Source organism: Berkeleyomyces rouxiae (assembly GCF_048999995.1).
Source record: "Berkeleyomyces rouxiae strain 22BRR77 chromosome Unknown BrBRR77_ptg000002l, whole genome shotgun sequence".
In the NCBI taxonomy this organism is placed as follows: domain Eukaryota; kingdom Fungi; phylum Ascomycota; class Sordariomycetes; order Microascales; family Ceratocystidaceae; genus Berkeleyomyces; species Berkeleyomyces rouxiae.
In genome coordinates this window covers 988,950-1,013,318 of record NW_027396492.1, presented here as the reverse complement: position 1 = coordinate 1,013,318, position 24,369 = coordinate 988,950, and the positions used below count along the sequence as shown (strand labels likewise).

General features: G+C 54.0%; 8 protein-coding genes across 8 annotated transcripts; 4 read left to right on the top strand and 4 right to left on the bottom strand.

Annotated features, from left to right (window-relative positions):
- BROUX77_001832 (uncharacterized protein) lies at positions 1-414 on the bottom strand (the record flags this gene model as incomplete). The annotated part of the gene is made up of 2 exons (XM_073746305.1): positions 1-99; positions 160-414. The coding sequence occupies 2 exons, from the start codon at positions 412-414 to the stop codon at positions 1-3; spliced, it is 354 nt and encodes a 117-aa protein (XP_073606914.1).
- Positions 415-1,128: 714 nt separating this feature from the next.
- Positions 1,129-2,614, top strand: BROUX77_001831 (uncharacterized protein; the record flags this gene model as incomplete). The annotated part of the gene is made up of 2 exons (XM_073746304.1): positions 1,129-1,622; positions 1,684-2,614. 2 exons carry the CDS (start codon positions 1,129-1,131, stop codon positions 2,612-2,614), a joined length of 1,425 nt encoding a protein of 474 aa, XP_073606913.1.
- A 237-nt stretch (positions 2,615-2,851) lies between these two features.
- BROUX77_001830 (uncharacterized protein) lies at positions 2,852-3,972 on the bottom strand (the record flags this gene model as incomplete). Its single annotated transcript, XM_073746303.1, has 3 exons — positions 2,852-3,229; positions 3,298-3,606; positions 3,718-3,972. The coding sequence occupies 3 exons, from the start codon at positions 3,970-3,972 to the stop codon at positions 2,852-2,854; spliced, it is 942 nt and encodes a 313-aa protein (XP_073606912.1).
- A 1,551-nt stretch (positions 3,973-5,523) lies between these two features.
- Positions 5,524-11,435, bottom strand: BROUX77_001829 (uncharacterized protein; the record flags this gene model as incomplete). Its single annotated transcript, XM_073746302.1, has 2 exons — positions 5,524-8,220; positions 8,280-11,435. 2 exons carry the CDS (start codon positions 11,433-11,435, stop codon positions 5,524-5,526), a joined length of 5,853 nt encoding a protein of 1,950 aa, XP_073606911.1.
- A 1,753-nt stretch (positions 11,436-13,188) lies between these two features.
- BROUX77_001828 (uncharacterized protein) lies at positions 13,189-14,141 on the top strand (the record flags this gene model as incomplete). Its single annotated transcript, XM_073746300.1, has 2 exons — positions 13,189-13,806; positions 13,872-14,141. The coding sequence occupies 2 exons, from the start codon at positions 13,189-13,191 to the stop codon at positions 14,139-14,141; spliced, it is 888 nt and encodes a 295-aa protein (XP_073606910.1).
- A 2,429-nt stretch (positions 14,142-16,570) lies between these two features.
- On the top strand, positions 16,571-18,007 carry BROUX77_001827 (uncharacterized protein; the record flags this gene model as incomplete). Its single annotated transcript, XM_073746299.1, has 4 exons — positions 16,571-16,698; positions 16,771-17,150; positions 17,218-17,359; positions 17,425-18,007. 4 exons carry the CDS (start codon positions 16,571-16,573, stop codon positions 18,005-18,007), a joined length of 1,233 nt encoding a protein of 410 aa, XP_073606909.1.
- A 477-nt stretch (positions 18,008-18,484) lies between these two features.
- BROUX77_001826 (uncharacterized protein) lies at positions 18,485-19,616 on the top strand (the record flags this gene model as incomplete). Its single annotated transcript, XM_073746298.1, has 4 exons — positions 18,485-18,551; positions 18,628-18,726; positions 18,796-19,181; positions 19,257-19,616. The coding sequence occupies 4 exons, from the start codon at positions 18,485-18,487 to the stop codon at positions 19,614-19,616; spliced, it is 912 nt and encodes a 303-aa protein (XP_073606908.1).
- An 887-nt stretch (positions 19,617-20,503) lies between these two features.
- BROUX77_001825 (uncharacterized protein) lies at positions 20,504-24,007 on the bottom strand (the record flags this gene model as incomplete). The annotated part of the gene is made up of 1 exon (XM_073746297.1): positions 20,504-24,007. One exon carries the CDS (start codon positions 24,005-24,007, stop codon positions 20,504-20,506), a length of 3,504 nt encoding a protein of 1,167 aa, XP_073606907.1.
- Between the last annotated feature and the right edge of the window lie 362 nt (positions 24,008-24,369).

Genomic DNA, 24,369 nt, shown 5'->3' with positions numbered 1-24,369 from the left:
TCACGCAGCAATGAAGGCGGCCATGGCTTTCACAGCACTGCCGTCATATTGCTTGAGAAGCTCCGTAGCCTTGGGCTTAGTCAGCTCCAGCTGTTCAGTCTGTGATAGCTCGTTAGTCCACGGATCTTTGCAAAACGCTTGCGACACAGAAACCCCTACCAGCAGCAGCACATCGGCCTGGTCGACCTTGACAGCCTTGGCCGCCGTCTTGGTCGCGCCGCTCTTCGACAGGCCCTTGATCGCCTTGTTCATGGCGTCCTGGTCAACGGCATTAGCGCCGCTGCCGTCGTCGGCGCCGTTGATGTCCAGGGCCGCCATGGCCGAGGCGGCCTTGCGGTCCTCGGCGGACTTGGCAGCGGCATTCTGGCCGGCCTCGTCATCGGCGTCCACGGGCTTGGTAGGCTTTTCGCTCATTGTTGGCAGAGAGGAGGGCGTGTGGAAGGAAGGGCGGTGGGTGGGTAGGTTCGGCGGGAGTTGGCGGTCATGTTGAGATGAAACCGACGTCAGAAGGCGAAAGTTGGAGAAAGTCTTCCATCGCGGGGCTTAGGGTTGCGTAAGTGCTATGGGAACAGGGTTAATGGTAGGAAGGACGCCATTAGCTATGTACATAGCTACTCCAAGCCTCAACTTACACCGTTGCACTTGGCGGTTGACTCCTGCGAATATGCGCAGAAATAGTCTTGTATGAGTCTTTGCAGGGTTGCATGCAGGTTGTGAATCATCAAGCATTCATATATGACTCTGACTTTATCAAGCTAGCTGTAGACTAGTTCAACGCCTGTTTTGTGACCCCAAGTCGCCCCCGACAACACCAGAATCCTTCCCACTTACACTATAACTATCCTGGCTGTGTTCCCTGTTCTGACTTCGCCAGTACCAACGCATCTGGCGCATCCGTGCTGTTATATGTCTCACCCCATCGTCGGCTTGGGGACTCGCCCTTGAATATCCGCTCTGCCGGTGCCGAACGCACCTCCCTTTTCAAGATCCGCCTGTCGCATACATCGCAACTACCCGGCTCTTATATTCGAGGCAGGAAGTGAAAATTCCTAGAACTCTTCCCACTTTCCTTCTACACTCCTCGCGAATTTCTCTCGATTTCAGACCTCGCTTCCCTCTCTATCCGAAATGCCAACCCACATCGCCCCATCGCAGCCCCCTACGCCCCGAGACTGGTCTCCGGGATCGTGGCGCTCCAAGCCCATTAAACAAGCCCCGCCTTATCCCGACGCCACAGCCGTGGCCAAGGCTGTGGGCCAGCTCAAGCGGCTTCCGCCAATTGTGCACCCTCACGAAATCAACCGCCTCAAAGGCCTGCTGAAGGATGTTGCGCAGGGCAAGGCGTTCCTTCTCCAGGGCGGCGACTGTGCCGAGCTGTTTGACTACTGCGAGCCCACAGCCATTGAGAGCAAGGTCAAGCTGCTGCTGCAGATGAGTCTGGTGCTTATTTGGGGAACCGACAAGCCGGTGGTGCGCATTGGCCGCATGGCTGGGCAGTATGCTAAGCCAAGAAGCAGCCCTACCGAGATGGTTGATGGCGTAGAGCTGCCTTCTTTCCGCGGAGACATCTTGAATGGATATTCGGTCGAGGAGCGAGAGATTGACCCAGCTCGACTGGTGAGGTAGGACATGAAAATCACAACCCTTGGGAAGCTGATGTATGCTAACTCGACGCATCTTTAGTGCCTACAACCACTCCGCGGCTACTTTGAACTACATCCGTGCATCTCTCGCATCCGGAATCGCAGATCTTCACCGTCCACTAGACTGGGATCTGGGTCACGTCAAGGATGAGGGCCTTCGGGCACGCTACACTGAAGCTGCAAACTCCATTACCGACATGTTGAGCTTTCTACACACCATTGGCGCAGACCGGCTAGATAAACTGGATACTGTCGACCTGTTCACCAGCCATGAAGGTCTTCTCCTAGACTACGAAGAGCCACTGACCAGACCAGTGGAAATCCCTACCCTGTCCTCCGGTAAAAGAACCCTGTTCTACGACACCTCGGCACATTTCTTGTGGATTGGTGACCGCACACGTCAAGTAGACCACGCCCATGTCGAGTTCTTCCGCGGAATTGCAAACCCCATCGGTGTCAAAGTCGGACCCTCTACACCGCCCGAAGATATTGTCACGCTCCTGCGCACTCTCAACCCCCAATGCGAGCCCGGAAAAGTGACACTTATAACGCGCTATGGCGCGGCCAAAGTGCGCGACCTGCTTCCAGCGCACATCCGCGCTGTCGCTGCTTCAGAGTACGCCAAGGACGTGGTCATTTGGCAATGCGATCCCATGCACGGCAACACGCTCAGCACCGACACCGGCATCAAGACACGCCGCTTCTCAGACATCTTTTCCGAGCTGCGCGAGACTCTTGCTGTCCACCGCGAGATGGGCAGCTATCTCGGTGGCGTGCACCTCGAGCTTACTGGCGATGCAGTTACCGAGTGCCTGGGTGGCGGCGCTGGCCTGGATGAGGACGACTTGTCGACGAATTACACTAGTTTCTGCGATCCGCGGTTGAACGAGCGCCAGGCGCTGGAGCTGGCGTTTTTGGTAGCCGAGCATTACCGCAAGTCGCGGAAGCCAAGTGCAGTGAAGGAGAACTGATAGTTAGGCCATGGGAAGGGATGATGTATGAGAAGATGGCATATTGGAAGATAGCTAGTTAGCCAACTACGTATTCATGGAACTAGTGAGTTATAATGTTTCAAGACAACTTCTGACCCATGCAAAGTGGAAACATTGTTTCATCATCACGTCACATTCACGCTTCGCAACGGTGTCGCATTACCTTTTTTATTGCAAGATTTATCACAGTCTACTCGCCACGCCACCAGCGCCCAGTCAACCAATGATGATAGTCTGCGAACCCTCAAACACATCGCCTGCCTCGAGATGCGTCCACTCGCGCACCGATCCAGCCTCGACACACAGCATGTTACGGAAACCAGTCTTGGGCTCAAAGTCACCCATGCCAGCCGCCTTGTCGGTCCACGGGTTCCACACTACGACGTCGGGCAGCTTATCGCGCACGATGCGGAACGACTCCTCGCCAGCCTCGTTGACGATGACGGGTGTCGCCGGCGCGCCGGCAGGCGTGTACACGCGGTCGACTTCCTTGGCGATGGTCACAGCGCCCGACTGAGTCTTGGTGGACGGCGCATCGACCTTGTCGATGAATTCGGCGCCCTCGAGACCAATGACGTCGGTCTTCTCAATATCCTGTGAGGGACTAGGTTAGCATGGGGAGGGGAAGGATTATGAATGCATGGAAGCAAGGCGGTACATACGTCGACTTTCAGGTACGTGTGGAGGAGCATCTGGCAGTCGAAGGCATCAGTGCCCTCGTTGGTGATGACAAGGGAGGTAGTCAGGCTTTCGCGATCTAGCGTCACACTGTAGATCAGGCCAAAGGTGTAGGGCCACAAGGCCTTGCTCTCGGCAGGGATGGAGTCGGAGGACAGGCCAAAGTCGAGTTTAACGGACGAGCCTTCGGTTTCGCTGGTAGACTTGCCCAGGTAGTCCCAGGCAGAGGTGCGGGCAAAGCCATGTTGGGGCAGTTTGGAAGTAGCTTCGTGATCGGGACGGGTACCGAAGACCTAGAGGAGCAGGCGGGGAGGAGTGGTTAGTAGGGAGGGGGTTGATCGGAGGGGAGCGTAAAAGAAACAACGCAAGGGGCCGGGCGCAGAAGAAACAGCAAGCCAACATACCGGGAAGACCAATGGAATACCGCCACGCACGGCCTTGCTTCCGTCCAGCTTCGCGCCGTCGCTCAGCCACAGCTTTTCCTTGTGCGTCGCGTCCTTCCAGCTGATGACAGTGGCGCCGTGCAGCAGGACCTCGACGCTCTCGCCCGTCGGCAGCACAGCTGACACGCGCGAATTGTCGTGGGTGATGTTGACAATGGGCTGAGGGGGCAGGCCCGGAGTGCGGGCCAGGGCAACGGGCTTTCGTGAACGCTCCATCTCGGGAAGGGAAAATTGAATGGTTCGGCGAGGAAGTGAAATTTTGGAAAGCTGGCGGGGTGGCAGTAGCAAGGTCTTTTATGCTACCTGCGCAAGTCTATGAAAGAGAGTGAGAAAGGGGGGGAGAGGGCGGCAAGGAGGCTTAAAACAAGGAGGGGGAGAGCCACGACGAAAATAAGGCCGCAGCAGGGGAGCAAAAAGGCGGAGAATCAATGCGGAGCGTTGTCCGTATAGGAGAGTGCACAGGGGGGCGAGCGATGATGGCGATGATGTAATGTCGAGAGGTAAGGAGGAAAGAGCAGACGAGATAAAAAAAGGCTGTTGCTTCAGAGCCAAAAAAAAAAAAAAAAAAAAAAAAGAAAGAACTGGATAGATGAAAAAAGGAAGAAGGAAGAACGCAAAGTAGCTGGAAAGAAGCTACGAGGCGGTGGTTTCTAAGCTTCTAGCTTTGGGCCCATTTCAGACAGACGGCCGCTCTTACTATCTACTCTCGTCTTCCTGCCTCCTTCGTCAAGCGAGACCAGCCGAATAACGCAACTGCACTTTTTTTCTCTTCCCTCCTTCTACATAATCTGCTTGGTGGCGGGTTCTCTTCTTCTTTTCGGCGCTCATAGCTTCTAGAGCTTCAGATGAGCACGGGGCAGTTACTCGGTTGTTTTTCTCTGAATGTCGCGTGTTCCTGCTTGTTTTCCGTCAGGAAACGCAAGTAAACAGCTAGTTAGAGGGCCACGGCGCAACAAAAAAAAAAAAAAAAGGCAGCTGCCCAATTCTCGAGTCTCCTAGCCCTTGCCGGAACCGAGTCGGCTTTGCTCGGAATCTGGTGTTTCAGCGCACTGGCCGGCACCAAATCTTCATCTTGTCGCCCCTTGGGCCAATTCACCCACCCACTGATTGTGTGGTGTTGTTGGTCCTGCGCCCATGCTCCATCGGCTGGCTGCCCCGTCCTGGAGCCGTGAGGTCTTGCCGCCCTCGCCTTTTTGGCTTTGTGCGCGTGGCTCCTTGAAACCCAGCTCTGTAGCTCGCCAGCCAGCCAGGTAGCCGTGCTTTCTTCAGTCTGCGGCCATACATCGGTAGTTTGTTTCCATCGTCTCAAACAACGTCTCATGCGCGCGTGTGCTGTGTGATTGATAGCTATTTGTGTGGTTACAGGAGAGGTTTCATTCGCTTGGAATCTAAAGCTGCTGTGCGGTGCACGGGTTCATTAGACACGGTGGCGGCATGTGAAAATGTGAAAATGTGAAAATAACAAGGTAAACAAGGCACAAGCCATCACGTCCTCGTTGAAACAAACTCCAGAGATATATAAAGATAAAAGATACCGAGTGGTGGCAGCTCACTGCCGCCTTCTCCACCCAAAGTCCCGAAACACCAAAACACCGAAAAAGCCACCATTAAAACCAAACTTGAGCAGGCATGTATAGAACAAGTTATAGAAACAACAACAGCACTGGCCAAATATACTGCAACAGGGCAAACAAAGACAAGGAAATACAAAGAAAAAAATCACTGTCCATGATGTCATGTGCTTACCAACTCGTGTGCACCCCTCTCTCAATCACGACCCCGGCGTTCCGCATCGTACAGCTCGCGCTTAAAATCCACAAACAAATCCTCGATTTGGTGCATGTCCTGACGTGACAGCCGCATCTGGCGGAGACTATTCAGTCCATTACGCAGCATGCCCATGATCGAGCTCGGCGCAGGATTGGCCTTGGCCTGGCTAAACGCCTCACCGGCGCTGCCGACTGATTGCGATGAGTTGGCCAATGCGACCTGGGCCGAAGTCGACACCGACATGAAGCCACCCATGTTGCCAATTTCTTCCTCCGCCTTGAGTGCGGCAGCTACAACAGCTTCTGTTGAAGTTGGCGCGTTGGTTTGTGAAGACGCAAGAGACTCACTGGCATCAATGTCCATCTTGTCTTGAATAGAGGGTTTGGTCTCTTCGATATCGGGATCTATCTGGCCGCGGCCCGAGGGTCTAGGGCCGCCTTGCGAGGCTGCGAGCTCAGAAAGTACCTGGGACTCGGCCTCTTCGTCGCTAATAGTGACACCTGCCGTCTTGTTTATGCTAGACTGCTGGTGAGCCTTTGGGGTTGGCGTCGAAGGCGTTGGAGGAATAGTGCTTGCTGGAACCGGCGTCAAGTCATTGTCCGGTAAATCACTAAGAGGACTAGACGGGACTTTGGGTTCCTCTTCAACCAGGGTCTTTCCGATGATCTCTAACACAGACTCTTCGTAATCACATAAAATAATGCTGTCAAGCGAAACCTGAGTGTCTGCATCCAGCTCCTGTGAGGACTCAGACTCCTGAGAAGACTTTTCTGAAGAGGGCTGGGAACTGTTCCAAGACGCATCCATGTTATCCCCATTCGCCGCCATTCTCTTGCGCTTGCGGCTGGATGCCCGGTTGCCACCGCGCTTGCGCTTCTTCTTGCCGTTGCTACGCGGGGTAGGAGTGCCCTCATTGTCGTCCATCTCCTGGGAGGCGTAGGGACCCGGGGTGTTACCCGCATCGTGAACTCTTATGGCACTGGCTGGAGTAGCGGGAATTTCAACGTCGGTCTCCACAACCTCTTCATCCTCCTGTTCAAGCTCTCCAGAGGAAGCTGCTGCTTCGTTGGTTGTAGAAGCATTTTCGGTCACTTTCTCTGCAGATGTAGAGGATTTGCGCTTGCTTCGGCGCTTCGCAGGTGTCGAGATGGCTTCAAGTGGAATGGAACGATGACGGAGGGTTCTTTCGCCAGTCGCGGTTGCAGCCTGTGGAGTCTCGGCTACCGACAACCTCCTGCGGCGTTTGCGATCCTGCGTTGTGCAAAGTACTTCTGTGGTTTCTAGTTGAGACTCTTCGGTACTCTGGGTATTGTCCTCCGATTCATCATCGACCAAGTGGCTTACACGTTTTAGAGGTGAGCTGGTAGTGGATGAAGCTCCACCAACATTGACATTCGGCTGAGAGCGGGATGCTGAGCGTGTAGTCATCGTGAGCGCTGGCATTTGGGAAGTAGACTTCCGTGCTGATGAACGTACACGTTGATGTCTACTTGAAGCCTTGGCCGTCACATCACCACCGTCCTCATTATCAGGGTATGTTTTCATGTTTGCCAAGTCAAAAAGAGATGATGGAATACTCGATGACAAGAGGCCGTCAATCGGGGGAGAATCTGCATCAGTCATTTCCTCGTCTTGGCTAGACCGCAACAAATTTTCGGTAGCGCGTTTCTGGGATCTTGTCAGACGCACAGGTTGAACGGGCGAGCTGTTCACAGGAGACGAAAACTCAGGCCAATCTTCCTTGAGGTGTGCGTCGGAACGATTGTGTATGTCGGGAATCAACGGATACCGCCGGACAGATGTCTCATCCAAAGGGGACGACGGCACATCAGACATGTCCTGGTCAAGCAAATTGGCCTTGGAAGTGCGTACTGGCGTGGGTGTGGATGAAAGATAGTTTTCAAAGGAACGGTTTGTCTTAGGCGTAGAAGGAGCCTCCCTTTCCTCGACAACAGGAGTGTTAGGGACCTCATCACATTTCGAACTCTTTTCCACCACCGTCTGATTTTCATCCAATGTAGGACGCAGGGTAGGTGGGATGAAATTGTTGTTTCCGCGCTGACGCTCTCGGACTTCCTTCTGACGGTCCGTCAATATCTGCGACTCAGCCGTCTGCGGAGCCTCGTCTCCATCCATTCTCATGATAGGCACAAAATCAACCTGAGAATCGTCATGGCGAACACGAGATGATGCAGCTGTGCCCTTCAAGGGGGTGTTTGGGCGCGAATTTGAACGAGAGTTGGTACGTGAACGCGTTGTCCTTGTTGGCGCGGAAACAATCACATCAGCCACACCAGTCATGCTCTTGTTTGAACGACAAGACGGTGGGCGACTATTGGAGTTTGATGGCAATACAGAGTCTACCATCATGACGCTATTGTCGTTGTTGTCGAAGGACTGCGTCAGTGACTCGCGGAAGCTGCCGAGAGTAGAATCCCCTAGATGTTCGAGTCCAGGGGCAATAATGTTAACACTAGATTGCAGGTTGACTAGGGTATCCTTGAGTTGCTGAGGATACGACAAATTGGCTTCGTTTTCATACAACCTGTTCCACATGGTGACAAACAAGTTGACGAACTCAGGATGGGCGCTCTTGAAGCCGCCGCATAGAAGAGGCTCCAAGGACTCGAGAGACAGATGTGAAGGGCCAGTCCGTGAGATTATGGCGCAGACACGCAGAACAAGTGATTTAACCTGTAATCTGATTAGTATTAAAAAGCATTGTATTACGCAGGAAAACCCCGATCACTTACCATGTCATAGATCTGACCGTCAAGGCGGTTATCGCCATCACAAATCCATTCGGCTAGGCCAGGTTGGAGGAGACCAAGAGCGTTGATGATCAACGGCACGGAGCAACGTTCAAAGAATGCATCGAGATCACGGAGCAGAGCATCGACAAACTGCTCCTGGTTGAACAACGTGTACTGGGAATACGACCTCTGGAGGACTACATTCAACAGTGCATACAGGCTGTTGAATGGGTCAAAACTTGCCGTTTTACTTCCCGGTGCACCCCAAAGTCGTCTCTGCGCATTCTCGACAGTAAAGCTATCCGGTGGTTGAATAGCGTTTCGGAGCACCATAAGAACAGCCATGAGGGTATTCAGCGGCGGTGCGTTCTGGTTATCCACCAGCTGGCCATGAATGTGCTTGGCGAGGGGCTCCAACAACACAATAGCCAGGCCAGTAGACCCGGAAAACTCGCACGTGTGCTTGGCCAACGGTTTGAACAGCCTTTCCCACTCAGCCCATCGTAGGTTAGGACATTTCTTCAAACCAAGCTCCAAGACTCTGGTCATGTTCTTGTATTCGCGGCCAAGGGGAACTTCGCTGTTGAGTTGGTGCAATCGACCATTGGTAGAAGCCTTGGTGTCCAGGGTTGGTTCGATAGCGCGCACCGCGAGCATCCAAACACCGGCGGGAATCGTTGGTCCAGTCATATCCGCTAGTCTTGTCTGCAACATGCTAGAGACGGCAAGAGTGTTCTTTTCAGAGAGGAATGGTTTGAACACTGTCTCTAGAAACTCGGCGTAATCAGCACCATCGTCAACACCCTTTGGTAGAACAGACAGGGTAGACAGCAAGATTTCAAGGCGATTACCCCAAGATTCCTGCAAAGAAGAACGACGCGAAGGGGTGTTGAAAACGGCCAGTGCATTTTGTCCCTCAGCGGTGATAGGTTCCATGAGTGGGAGCAATCCCAGGCCATCGATAGCCAACATGATGTAGAACCGTATTCCGTTGAGAAATGCAGACACGGCGCCGTTATGACCTTGGCTCGACTCGGGAACACCTCTGCGCCATAGGTGATCTACTGTTACCAACACCGACGAAGCATAATCCAGTGTCTCGTTGGACACCTTGATTTCCTTTGCCGCCAGTCCACAGAGAGTAGTAGACAGCGAACGGCAAAGCTGGTTGGTCGGAGAAGTCGTGTCAGAGAGTTGCAAAATATCGCTGTCGATGACAGGCTGCAGCACTTGGCGAATTCTTGTCAGGTTTCGTCTGATCCAGCGAGGATCCAAGGACGGAACCTGCTCGGGGGTTGGGTATGGAGTCGAGCCCAGAACAAGCTCCTCGTCCCAAAGTCTACTGTTGGAAGCATCCAGAAGGCTAGACATGATGGCGACTGCGCAGACACGCGATTCCGGATGCGCCTCTGATGATGTCATGGCTGTGAATAGAGGCAGGGTGTAGTCCCAATACTTGTCGAGAAGTTTTGTCGGCGTGTTTCCACCAAAGGCATAGTAGTAAACACTACATACTCCGCCAAGTACAGATTTACGGTACTCGGTCTCACTCTTACGCGCAAATTGTCTGCGCAAAAGCTGGCTAATGTAAGCTTTCACAATGGCCTGCGATAGTATACGCCCAAAGTACACCTCTTGTAGATGTGCCACGTAAATGAACCGGGACCATGCAATGTTCGCCTCAACTCGGCATTGTAAGTCTGAAGAGTTGAAGCATGGTGGAATCAAATTGAGCCACTTGGGTAAAGCTTCCCAGCGATCCAACGGCCTGCTTCTTATAAATAGCATAACAATAGTCCAAATCTTGGACACCATGGCCATGTCCCTTAGTTTATTGTCTTCGCCAACTTCCCCAGTTTCGCTCTCGGTCCCTAAAGTAGCTACGGGCTTCTTGGAAAACTGGGCCGACAGTTTCTCTATGTAAAAGTCGAGATAGGTTCTGTCGCGTTCAGTTTCTTGGCTTGAGAGTAGCTGCAACACCCGTAGGGTAATATCTTTTTCCATGCCCAAGCTGAGGGCGGCTTCGTATCCCAGGTCCATGGCAGCATACCGAACCTCCTTCACAGTGCTGAGCATGTCGGTAAAGAGGTCGGGCATCCAGTCTGGATGGGCAATCATGTGAGGGCGACACTGCTTAATGAGGCGCTTGTAAATGCGTGCTCTGAATATGAGGATTTTGCTGCTGCCAATGTGTTGTTCGAGGTTGTGGAGTGCGATTATAAGCTTTCGTAGACGCTCAGAAGACATGACTCTGGCCGGGAAATTTTGACTGAAGACGACCTGCATGAGGTTGCGAATCACTTCCTTGCCCAACTTACGATCCTCGAAGGACTTTATGCAGTGGTCGATGATAAATATACCAAAGTCGGCGGGTATGGTTGCTGATATGCTGGGAAAATAAAGAAATGTGAGAAACATCAATAAAGCGTTGATGACGAGGGAATGATCGGTTGGGTCGCGTGACGGAGGGGTCTTGATGTCGCGTTGCAGGAACTTGAGCATGATTCCCATCTTCTCGTTGAGTGCCACGCGGTCTGGTAGATTGTTCGAGGCCTTGAGCGCACGGTAAAGCGTGGAGTACGCCTCAATCCGGGACGTCTTGTCAGTCCCGCTGAGCTGCTTGATGGCCGAGTCCAACATGACTGCCAACCCGACACTACTAGAGCCCAAGTGCTCGATTCGAATAGGGAGAGGCGAAGCCTTCAGAATGCCCTTGAGAGCCTTCAGGGTCCGAGACGGCGGCAGAGAGGGAGACGGTCTGAATTCAGAGTCGTAGGTAGGCGCCTCCTGATAATGCGCCTTGCCTGAGAACACTACGCTCTTGGGTATGCGGCGCTTGGACTGGTCGCCCCCGGGCGTGCGAGGGGAGTTAATCCGGGGCGGGGTTGAAAGGGTCCTTGGTTCGGTCGTAGTTGATGTCGCACCGCTGCTATTCGGCGGTGCAGAGGCAGAGGATTGGGGAACTATGGGCGGGATATCAGAGGCACCAGTTGATGCTGGCGGTCGTGATTGAGCGCTGCTTTGCGTGTCGGCGTCTCCGGTCGAGACAACCTCTACAGAAGCCGTGGATTCTTTGCAGTCGTCTGGAGGGGTTGGGGGCCGGGCTGATGAAGACTCGATGACGCCTGAAGAGGGCTCTGGATGGACTGTTGCCATGCTGACAGAAGGCAATACGCCGATGCTGATGTATGGAGGAGAAGCCGGGGTGCCCGAGACTTGGATGGCAAGGAGAGTCTCTGCGAAGAGAAATCTAACCAGCCCACCAGATGGCTAGAGAGGAAAGGTGGAATGGGTCACAGAAAGCCTGGCATATATCGTGTCTGCGGGTGGGAATGGCTAGTATGAGGTAATTGGTGTTGAGAAAATCGGGCGCTGCGCGAACTTGGCCGTCGGGTTTTGTGATTCAGGGAACGCCTGTAGGTTCTGGCAAAGGGGGATGGAACAAAACGACAAGGCATAAGGCCAGGAAGAAAAACGAAACACGGAGAAAGGGATATTAGGGCGCTGGCAGAACCCAGGGACCAGTAAACATGAGCTAATCCGCGATGAGAGATCCAGAATGAGGTAAAGGGCGAAGTCTGGCGGCTGCCCGAAAAGGCCTGTCTTTTCGTCGTGGGCATACAAAGCTCTCCTGGGTTCGATGCTACTTTTTTTTGCCAGGCCAACCAAGTAGCGAGCGCGGACTTTGCGACCTCACCAAGCTTATCCCAATCAAGAAAACAACAAAAACAAGGCCGGTGGTCTGGGTGGCGGTTGCTGTGAGGTGGATGCAAAACAATTAAACGTGCATAGACGCGACACGGTGGAGTACGCGAAACAGGCCTAGCCCCACTGTGGCGTTGCTGTGGCGCCACTGGCTAGTCCCTTGCTGCACGGTACCTTGCATTAGTTATTTGCTTCGCCCTACCTTCCCCACAACACCATTCAACATGGACAACTTATTTAGATATGCAACTGTTGGTAGCACCGCCGTCTTGAATTATTTACTGATTAGCTGTTAGCACAGAGTACAGACATTCCCAACAAAGCTCATCTTGATTCTCTATAACTAGCCAAGCATCTGACCAACTGACACACCTCTGGACTGAATGAACAACGCTGCTGGTCTTTGTGACCAATCTGAGCATCGCGTACATAACAGGCACCCACATGTGGAGGTTGGAAAAGACTGGAAACAAGGCCGTCTACCAATCTGTGACCAATGAAGCTGTATACATGTAGAGGGTCTAGCCTCGACCCAGGCACCCCCTTGGAAGAAAAGAGTCTCGAAAGTCAGAACGCATCTAACCACACGATCCTTATCCCAAATCACACGCCAGTCGCCTAGGGTGTCCGTTGATACCACAAATATCACCACTTAGAAACACACACTGTTGCCTCAGTAAGGCTCCTAGACTGCCTAGTAGATGTTAGTTAGAGCCCCTCTGAAATCCAGCTGTCATATCACCAGCTAATTATACATGCAAGCTGTCTGCTGTTCCTAAAATATCACCGATTGCACCCCTGCCCTCAAACACGCGGATCGACCCCGCCGCCGCTTGTCATTATGCAAGGTCGGTTCCTTTGCCTTGTTTTCTAGGCCTTCTATTGTTCCCTCGTCACGGCGGCAGCTAGGCCCACCAAATAGCCCCAAGACACACGGGCTTACAGTGGCCTACAGGGGCTTCATGGTTACAGCGATACCTATTTGTGCCCATGCAGTGGGTCTGGGAGCCCGATCCCCAGTGGCTCTCCCTGTATTTACAGCACTGTGTCAACGCGATACACCACACGTCAAAACTCTACTTAAGACGCCTTGCTGGCCTTTTCCAGCTGATCAATCGTTCTGGTGTTTATTCCCTTCTTACCGCTTTTGTTTTCTTTCCTGCGCCAGGTATCTTGCCATCCGTCCCCGTCTCGTTCGCCCACAATGGAAGCCCTCACTCCCCTCGTTGACTCGATCCGCCCCGTTCTGCAACCCATCACGCAGAATCTGCCGGCGCCTATTCGCGACTTTGGCATCTCGCTGATCGGCGACAAGTGCTACACCTCGCTGCTGCTGGATATCGACCACACCGATGAGGCGTGTATCAAGCTGGGTATTTCTAAGGCCCTGGGTATTGCCATTGTTGCCGCTTCGTCTATTGTCAAGGTGCCCCAGATCATCAAACTCATGAGCTCCAAGTCGGCCGAGGGCGTATCAATTGTTGCCTACTCACTCGAGACGCTGTCATACATGATTTCGCTGGCCTACAGTGGTCGCAATGGCTTCCCTTTCAGCACCTATGGCGAAACCCTCATGATCCTGGTGCAGAATGTTCTCATCAGCATTCTGTTGCTCTGGTACAGCGGCAAGCCTGGAATGGCCGGTCAGTTCCTGAGCATGACAGGTATCATCATGAGCTGCCTCTGGAGCCCGCCACTGATCCCCATGGACAAGCTGGTGTACCTGCAGGCCGGCGCTGGTGTTCTGAGCGTTGCCAGCAAACTTCCCCAGATTGCCACTATCTTCATGTCTGGCACCACTGGGCAGCTAAGCGCCTTCACTGTGAGTTTCGACATACGTCGGTTCTGTGCCATACATGATAAACTAACAATCTACCTTTTACTCAGGTCTTCAACTACCTCATCGGCTCGCTTACCCGCATCTTTACTACTTTGCAGGAGGTTGACGACAAGACCATCCTGTACAGCTTCATTGCCGGCTTCGTGCTCAACGTCGTTCTGGCCGCCCAAATGCTCATTTACTGGGGCGCCACTCCTGCCTCCAAGGGCAAGAAGCCCCAGGTTGTCGCCAAAGAGCCCGCTGCCGCCCAGGCTTCGGCTTCTGGCGCCGCTGTTACGTCCAAGAAGAGCGGCCCTACCACTCGTCGCAGAGGTTAGACGAACTTGGACTGTGGAGGAAGCATTACTACAACCTTTTTTTATAGAATAGAACCCCGTGTATCTGTAAAGACTGTTGAATGTACTCTTTTTGTGTTGTGACAAATATCAATGGTTGGTTCAAGTACAACATGAAGGACATCCACATGCCATGATCTGACAAGCCTGTCACATTGGACCTGATGTCACATTGCATGATTGAAATATCTGAGTACAAGTAACTATACTTGGCGGACCATGTCACTTCCTTCGCCACACTTCACAAATCCATCCACCTCAACTTCAACGACGGGCCACTTCAACACTTGATTTCTTGTCAGAACCTACTATTGAACCAAGTATTCTTCTCGCAATCGAGGCAAAACGCACAGAACCAAAATTAAGCTTTCGATGCCTCGCAAAGCAGTTCAACATCCCGCGAACAACCCTACAACGCGGAGTAGCCGGGAAACCTTCAAGGGCCGATTCCCACAGCAGTCAAGCGAATTTGACGTTAGCTGAAGAGAATGCTATCGTTCAATACATACTACGGCTAGGTTCGAGGGGATTTCCGCTCCGGCTAAATGACGTGGAAGATATGGCAAATTTCCTACTGGCCAAGCGCGATACACGACGCGTGGGGACGCGCTGGACTTCTCTCTTTGTTGCACGACAACCAGAACTGGGTAGGCGTTTATCTCGCTCATATAATCACCGTGGGGTCTCGCAAAAGGATCCTGAAACCTTCAGGGCGTGGCTCGACTTGGTTGCCAACACCTGCGCGAAATACGGTATCCAGGACTGCGATATCTACAACTTCAACAAGATAGGCTTTTCATTAGGTGCAATCCACTCAAGTATAGTTCTTACACGCTCAAATCGGACCCGAAGATCAAAAACTATCCAGTCTGACAGTCGGGAATGAGCTACGGCAATTTGTACTACTTCGGCGGATGGTCATGTAGTGCCGCCTTTGCTATGCGTCAAGGGTCGATTTGACACTACTTCTTGGTACTCTAGCGGCCAGATTTCAAGCGCCTAGATCATCAAAACAACTTTAAACGGCTGGTCTGACCATGAGACGGGCCTCCAATGGCTTGAGCACTTTGATCGGCACACAAAAGCTCGTCAAAAGGGCCAATATCGAATACTTGTGCTTGAGGGACATGAGAGTCGTGTCGGCGCAGAATTCAATGAATACTGCGAGGCCAATACAATTATACCGCTCTGCCTGCCAGTTCATTCCTCTCACTTAACCCAGCCGCTCAAAATCGGCGTTTTCGGTCCACTGAAGACGGCGTACGGCAACCAATTATCACTCCTTTCCCAGGCCAATGTTACACACATCACCAAGGACAGTTTCTTGCCTGTGTTCAAGGCCGCCTTTGGAGCAGTATTTACGGGGCAAAACATCAAGGGTGCCTTTAAAGAGTCTGGTCTAGTCCCTTGGAATCCAGAAGTCGTGATCTCAAGGCTTGATGTACGGTCACAGACACCAACACCTTCCCGTAGCTCAAATGATTTGCTTGAATCTTGGGTCTCCCAGACGCCCCAGACTGCATCTGAAGCTCTTTCACAATCAAATTTGATTGAGAGTCAACTGGCTATACACCAAGGAAGCTTACCAGCGCCAATTATGACATCTATCAATAAACTGGCGAAGGCTGTAGTCACTGTGAACCAGGAGCTGACACTTCTGAGAGATGAAGTCAAAGTACTTCGAGAGACCAATGAGGCTCTCTCTAAGCGCCAAAAGGCTGAAAAAGCGCAACTACAAGATTCGGGGCTTCCTACTGGTCAGGCAGCTAACACTCCTTTGGTCGAAGAGGCTGTGTTTGAGCAGGAAGATCATGATGAAGGCGCGAGTGAAGGTCCATCCAGGCGGCGTAAATCAGGCCCTCGGCACTGTGGCATCTGCCGCAAGCTTGGTCACAATGCAAGAAGCTGCTCAGAGGCTGGAAATACCAATAGTGTACCAGTTATTGACCTTTCATAGTTCAATTGATTATTTTTTTGCTGAGTTATAAATACCAAGGTGAGAGTTTGAGAAATGTGGCCAATAAGTGACACGGCCCAGGAGGTATAGTTAGCTACGTAGTTTACAATGTCTCTAGACCCATGTCCGCACCGCACGCGATAACCCTAGGAAAGCTAAATTCTGTAGGGTTATGTTGCGCTTCATCCAAGCCTCGTGGAATTGATGATCGGTTCATCGTGACAATTGACGATTGCGTCCAAGATTCCAACTTCATACTGATTTCTCGACCCATAACCGACAAACTGCTATACCCTACCGAGAATCGCACCTACAACAAGCCCCAGACACACCAACTCGTCCCAACTTGGCCCGGCCTTATCTTGACTACCTTTAATTGCCGACTTCCCAGCCAACCTCTGTGTCTAGCACTTCGAATCGGAGCTCTCGAGAAGCCTCTTACTGCGGAACCCCCATGATAAATCGCATTCTCGGAAACCGAGCTACTCGGCTCGCCCTACGGAGTGCGGCCCGCCAACATGTCCCCCCACAGAGCGCGATCCGCGTACAGCGGGTAGCTTTCCGGGCCCCATCCCGACCAGTGTAGGCTTGATTTTTTTGGCGACGGATAGTCAAATATGATTCTGAGCAAGTGACTAATGCTTCACGAATTAGGCGCACACTGTTTTTAGGAACCTCGGCCTTACTTGTTGGGACTTTTCTGTGGACGGACTTACTAGATCCTTACATTTTTGACGACGACGAGGAGAATGATGAACCTGGGCGGCATAATCACACGCACAACCACAATCATAGACACAGCAAATCACAATCTCCAGAGAAACACAAGGACAAACTGGATCCTCAGTCAGGGGACCAGAGCAAGAACTTGGACCATGGCGACGAGGAAGAAGAGCAGGAGATTGAAGGCTTCTTCGTGGCGTTTCCGTTCACGACGCAAGTGTATCAGCCCGAGCCATACCGAGGTTCCGATCCCGAGTGGAAGGAATACATCAAGTTCAGCAAGAATAAAGAACTTCAGAAGGAGCTTAGAGGTACATATATCAAACTGCATGAGACGTATTACAGGTCAAGGTATGTCTATACTAACTGGTATAACAGACGATCTTCTGAAAATTGTCATCAAAAAGCTCGGCGCGGATGACAAGCGTTCGCATCTTTACATGAAATCACCGCGACGGTCACGTATGTGGCTTGACTATCAGTACCCGTCAGCACCAGCTCCAGAATACTGGCACTCAGGGTATGTTGAAGGCGTTGGATTGATGGGGGTTTTGTATCATGGCTAAGCTAATGTTGTTCATGTAGGATTCTTTATGCCAGTGATGGCGTTTATTGGACAAACAGACAAGCGGAATCCAAGCTGTCCATAGACCTGGATCGCATTATCTACCCCCAGCTTGTGGCAAGCTTCATCTACCAATTCGTCACACAAAGTGCTACCCAGTACTATGAAAACCTCCGCGCAATCTGGTACCCAGCCACCTCGCGTCCGCAGCGGCCTGTCATCAAAATGAAACCGAACCAGCTACCGCCTAATCAAGACCCGGGAGTTAAGCTGGTGCTCGAGGAAGAAGACCCGAATACTTCGACCATTGTAGAAAAGGTTACTAGAATGGCTCTGGGCCATGCCATTTCTGTCACAGAGCCAATGAAGTCGACGTGGAAACAGGTTGGCTTGGCGCTACAGCGCAAATGGAGCGGGTACAAGTATCCGCCGCCCAGAGGGTCCATTATGTTGACGGGCATGGTGGAGGTTGAGACGCCGGAGGTGTGGGTGTTGGTCAATGTGTCGGCATTTTGGGAGCCGAAGGAGAAGGAGTTTCACAAGCCGTCTATGGTGGTCTCAGTGCGTGGAACTCTACCAAAGGTGCAGACCCCGTTGAGATAGAGAACATATGTAACATTAGCAGCAATAAAGTAGTGTCTATGTATATTACTACGATCAAACGATCAGATAGTTGTTGACTTTTACATTGGGTAAGCTTGATGCTCATTACTCAACTATGGCAGTTAAATCTTGTGGTCTGTCGTTATCTTGACTGGAGTGCTTACGTAAGATGGGAGTTATGGCAGCTCGCAGCTACACGACAGCTGTCTGCAGCTGTCATCCCTTTGGCGCAACAAACAAGGCTGGGTCTGCAACTATGCAGAGAAAGCATGCGAAAGCCTTGCCAAATGCGACCGCGCAGCGATTAATTTGCCTTTTAGTTTCTGTGTCTTTTGAGCGATCAGAACGACGCTCCAAAATCGATGACGACAACGACAACGCGTAAAGCACAATCGATAACTCCAAGGAAATCGCTTTTAGCCAACTCTTAGATCTTTTTTTTCTCCATCTCCCGCTCCGGTTGAGACAGACGGCACGATGGGCAAGAAGAAGCGCAGCTTTCCCGACGTCGAGGAAATATTGGCGCGCCCTTGGTGCTACTATTGTAAGCCGGCCTCGAGACCAGTGTAGCAGTGCCTGCTACCGGAGAGGAGAATTCGTGGTGCTAACTGTCTTCCTAGGCGAGCGTGACTTTGAGGATCTCAAGCTTCTCATCTCTCATCAAAAGGCAAAGCATTTCAAGTGCGAACGATGCGGTCGCCGTCTGAATACCGCTGGCGGTACGTTTCTACACGGGGAATATGTCATGATGCTGGACAGACATCACTAACAGTATATTTATCTTGCAGGTCTTGCTGTGCATCTGAGTCAAGTACACAAAGAAACACTGTCCGAAGTCGACCACGCGCTGCCGAACCGACAAGGCCTTGATGTTGAGATCTTCGGCATGGAGGGTATTCCGCAAGACATCCTGGAGCAGCACAAGACCCGGATCGTCCAGAACTTTTACCAGGCGCAGGAGGACCGGCGCATCGCGACGGGAAACCCGCTGCCCGGCGACGGCAAGCACCCGCCCCGCAAAAAGATCAAGATGGAGACGCCCGAAGAGCTCAAGGCCCGGCTACACCAGTACGTGGCGCAGCGTAAGGCCGACAAGGCCGCTGGTATCACCCATACCGAGCAGCAGAACCAGCCAACCCAAGCGCTGCCGCCGCAGGCCATCCCCGGCCAATACGTAAGTAGCCGCAAGAGCGACCCGACCCAAGGGAAAGAAAACGAGGCATTGCTTACCCACGCTTCTTCACTACAGCCCGTCCATTATCCGCCCCCGATCCCCGGCCAGGTTCCCGGATTCCCTGCCTATGGCGGCGTCGCCACTGGCCTGCCGACACGGCCGTCTCAGCCCAACTTTTGGCCGCCATCTGCCATTCACGGCACTCCAGGCACCAACCAATACCCTGCTGCGGGGCATGGCAACGACGACATAGACGACCTAATCCGCTCAGCCGAGGCTGGCGCGCAGCCAGCTGCTGCAGCTGCGACAGAGCCAGCAGGCGAAAAGAAGAAGAAGGACAAGGGCGTACGCATGATTTACTCGGACACTGAAGTCAGCCCAGAAGAGAAGATGGCACTGCTTCCGCGGTATGCGTTTGTGTCTGCCGAGGCGTAGAATGGCATGCGGATAGGTGAGAATACCACATCCAAGAGGCTGCGCGAACGCTTGTCAGCGCCCCCAACGAGAACTTGAAATCAGGACTTTGCACATGGTATAGTTTGTCTTTCTCTCTATTTTTTTGCTACAATAAATCAGAGTTCATGGTTGATTGATTGATTGATTCTTTATTTACCTGTCTACTCGCGAGGGATTCTCGACATACGACAGGGGACTATTTCTAGTACCAGGAAAAATACATAACAGAAGCAAAAACCAAAATCTAAAACCATGCATACAGAAACCCCACAATCCAAAGTATAATGACAGGAGGTCTCCCACCTGCCCAGCGCAGAGGCTGTCCTTCGTCCGCGTGGCCCCAAACAAGACCCAGAGTCCTGGCCTCACCGCCGATGTAGTGATAAAAATATTTGTGCAAAATAAGAGAAAAAAAAGGGGGGTTGGCGGCGTATTCACGCCAGAGGGTTGGCAGCGCGGTTGCGCGAAAAAGGATTGGGCCCCAGAGGTTAAGCTGCCCCGGGCAGGGTCGGACCAGACGGTTGATTTGATTTGAAAGTCTTTATTTTACCTGTCTACTCGCGAGGGATTCTCGGCATACGACAGGGGACTACAAGTAGTACCAGAAATTACATACAGAAACAGAAACCTAAAATCCAAACCATGCATACAGAAACCCCCCGCACAAAGTGTAATGACTAAAGTGTGTCCACCCGCCCAGCCCAGAGGCTGTCCTTTGCTTGTGTGGCCCCAAACCTGGCCCAGAATCCTGGCCTCGCCGCTGATGCAGACCAAACATAAAAACAAAAACAAAGGAAACAACAAAGGGAAGTACAAACAAAGAGAGAAACAAGTAGGAAAAAGGAGGTGATGGCAGCGCAAACGCGCTAATGGGGAGACCCCAAGGGTACGCCGTCTCTAGGTGGCAGAGGGGGCGCGGGAGGGGCCGCGTCTTGCGCCTGCGTGTCCGGCCTCATGCGGCGGTGAGCCAGCAGGGCCGTGGGGGCTTTGGCTGCTTTGGCGGCCAGCCAGCAGGCTCCGCGCTTGGTACCGATCAACTTCTGAAAGAAGCTGCTGGACACCCGCTGTGGGTTGTGGTGGCAAACCCAGATGTGCTCCGGGCTCGTGTCGGCTCCGCAGAGGGGACAGGAGAGCACGGCGTCCTCGTGCTCGAAACGGCGGTGATAGGCCGCAAAGTCGCCGTGTCCTGACAAAGCTGTCAGCACCGCGCGGGCGAGGTTGCGATCGGTCTCGTCAAGGAGACTTGTCCAAGCCTTCTTCGGGGCCTGCACCGGGCGGCGCAGGTGAGGTCTGGAGTTGCGACCCTCTGCCTCCCACCAGGCGCGAAATGCGGTAGTGACCCGGGCGCGGAATTCACTGCGTGCCCAGGAGAGTGACATGCCAGTCCTTATGGTGATTATGTCTGCACCCCACCTGGCTTGTCTGTCGGCGAGCTCGTTGCCCACGACATCGGAGTGGCCTGGAACCCAGATCGCTTCCACCTCAATGGCTCCATCTGGCCACGGTCTTGGCCTCGGATGGTTGGCGTCGGGACGTAGCCAGTCCGCGCAAATTGTTTGGGCTCTCCGAAGGTGTTCCTCGGAGGTTCCGGGCTTGACGTCCCGGGACGTGAGTCTACTCACCGCTGCCATGTTGTCTGAACAGATCCAGACTTTGCGGCACCGCGGTTTGTCCCGCAGGTCGACGGCGGTTATGGCCTCGGCAATGGCCAGCACTTCGGCGTCGTGCACCTCGGCGCGGAAAGGGACCGGGCGGTTTCCCGAGAGCAGGACTTGTCCCCCCTGGATAATTACCCAGCCGGCGCCAACCCTGTTCGGACTCAGCTTCGAGCCGTCTGTGTATAGCCACAGGTCTGAGGGGGGGGAGGAGCGGACCAGAGCGAGGTGTGCTGCAGCGGCAGCCTCTTTGTCACCCCGGATCGGGGCCCGGGTCGAAGGTAGCTTGCCCTTGCACGGCGGCGGGAAGCTCGTGGACAGCTCGTATGGAAGCATACTCCTGAGCTCACCCAGTATGCCCCACATTGGCCTTATGGAGCCGAGGGGGTGGTTTGGCGGGGCCAGCGCGACTCTGAGAGCAGCCGACCCAAGGAGGTTGTCCAGCGCATAGCGCATGGGAGGGAAGCCCGATGCGAGGTTGTATATTGCACAGGGTGTGGTGCAATATAGCGGCAGGGCGGCGCGGAGGCCTCTGCGGACGGTGCGGTCGAGGAGCCTTGAGGCCCCCAGTAACCCGCGGCTCAGCGGAGCGTTGGGCGGGGTTGGGCGCCACCATGTGGCCGCAGCGTAAGACAGCTTGGCAACCACGCATGCGCGGACCGCCGTGAGGGCGCCCTTGATCGGGGCGCCTTTCCAGCACCCGGACAGAATCTGGATGCCGCGAATGGCCGGTGCCGTCCTCTGTGCCACGTCTCGGATGTGTGGCACGAAGGAGAGGTTTCGTGACCAGCGCACGCCAAGCCAGCGCAAGGTCTCGCGAGGGCTAACCGCCTCCAGCGTAGAGCCGTCGGGGAGTCGCAGGCTTGGGTTTTGTCCATGACGCTTGCGCGTCACGTGAAGTAGTTCGGACTTCGTCAGGTCAAGCGCCATGCCGTTGTCCGTGCACCAGCTGTCAACGAGCTCCAGAGAGCGGGAGAGAACCGAGCAGTTGCCTTCGAGGGACGAGTCTGAGTTGACTAGGCAACCGTCGTCAGCGTACCCACGGAGAGTGCAGGGGAGTGGCATCTTGAACAGCGGCGACATGAACAGCATGAACAAGATTGGGGAGATGGGCGAGCCCTGTGGGAGGCTGCCACCTGTTGGCTGGAGAGCGTCAGAGACGCCGTCTAAGGTTAGGGAAGCCCGCCTGCCCGCCAGGAACGAGGACACCCATCGACATGTTCCAGCCGGGCACCCCAGGTCCTCCAGTCGTTTGACCATGCGGTTCGGATGCACGGCGTCGAAGGCCCCCTTGATATCAAAGGTGAGGACCGAAGACTCACCCCTGAGGTCGGCTGTGCGCTCGAGAGAGTGCGCCAGGCGTAGGCACATGTCCTCGGCGCTGCGCCCCGGAACCGCACCGGCGTAGTTGTCTTGGATGTGACCTGCCTCCAGCGCCCAGCACGAGAGACGGCGGGCGACTATCCTTTCCAGGCACTTGGCCAGGGTCGGGAGCAGCGAGATCAGCCGGTAGGCCCGTGGCGACGAGCGATCCTTCTTGTTGGGCTTTGGCAGGGCGATCACCTTGGCCTCTTTGAAGGAGGCAGGGTGGTGGCCCCAGAAGAAGCTTGCGTTGAACAAATGGGTGACCTGCCGCTTGAGGGAGGGCCAGGCCAGTTTCAGGACGTTGTTCGAGAGGCCGTCCGGGCCGGGGGCAGTGTTGCGCGGCCTCCAAAGAGCAGCTTCCACCTCGTCTCTGGTGATTCGGGCGCGTGTCGGCGGGGCTTCCGTCCTGGAGCCCCGGGTCCTCGGTTCCACCTGCAGGGCGGGGGATTCGATGTCCCCTGGCCGGGCGGAAGGCATGTGCACGCTGCGAAGGAGAGCGATCTTTTCCGTGGTGTCTTGCACCGTGGCCTCCGCTCCGTCCGCCGGCGATAGTGCTGGGGAGTGGCGGTGCGGAGCTTTCGTCCTCCATTTCACGATACGGAAGAGGTCTCGGGTATCAGTGACCTTCGCCAGCAGGTCGGCGTAGAAAGCCCGAGCCGCGCTCCTGAGTGCGCGCCTGAGGCGCTTCTTGGCTTCGCGGCGTTCGGTCCTGGCCTCTTGTGCTGCGGCCTGTGTCGTTGCCTTTTCCACCCTGTTTCGCGCTGCGCTTTGCTCCGCACGCGCGACGCTGCACTCCTTGTTCCACCATGGGAAGCTCTTGGCCTTGCCCAGAGACTTGGGCGTTGATGCGACCAGGGCGTCCAGGATCACATCCTGTAGCAGTCTCGCGAAGTCGTCAATGTGCTTTTTTTCCGGGATCTGGCCGTCTGACCTCCGGTACTCTCTCACAAGGTCGTCCAGGCGAGCCGCGCCGGCCTTGCATGCCGCGTCGAACTTCTTTTTGTCAAGCTTATCCATGAGGAAGCGCCCTGCGGGGCTCGGGACCACTGTGTGCCCTGGCAGCGGGATGGACACCAAGAGCGGGAAGTGGTCACTTCCGCATGTCAGATCGTCCCGTAGCTCCACGCTCGCCCCGGTGACAAAAAGAGGCGACGACATTATGGTAAGGTCTATGACACTCCCTGACTCGTGGGTTGGCTCCCCATCCGCGTTGCCCAGCAGAAGGGCTCGCTCTTCCATCCAGGCCAGTAGGAGCTCGGCGTCGTTGTCGTCCGTGGCGCATCGGGGGTCCCAGGCACTGTGGTGGAGGTTGAAGTCGCCCACTATCACAGACCGCGGTCCTGGCTGCATGCTGGTCAGAAGACGAAGCGCCTCCCCTGTCCTAGCCGAACCTGTCCCGGCATTGTAAAGGTTTACGATGCTGTACGTGTGCCCCCCGATTAGGACCTCCACAATGATGACATCCTGGTGTTCTTCCCTCATGTAGGCCTTTTGGAAGCGAAGCCCGTGTCTTTTTGTCGAAATGTATGTGGCGACTCGGGGATTCGAGCGCCAGTTACCCTCCGGGACTATTACCTGATAGGAGGGGTGCCTAGGGAACGTTCTGTTCCCCGGGTCTGCGCTAGACGGGGCCTCTTGGAGGCAGACCACATCCACCTGGTCTTCATGCGCCTTGTGTAGCAACGACTGTGCACAGGTCCAGGACCTTTGCA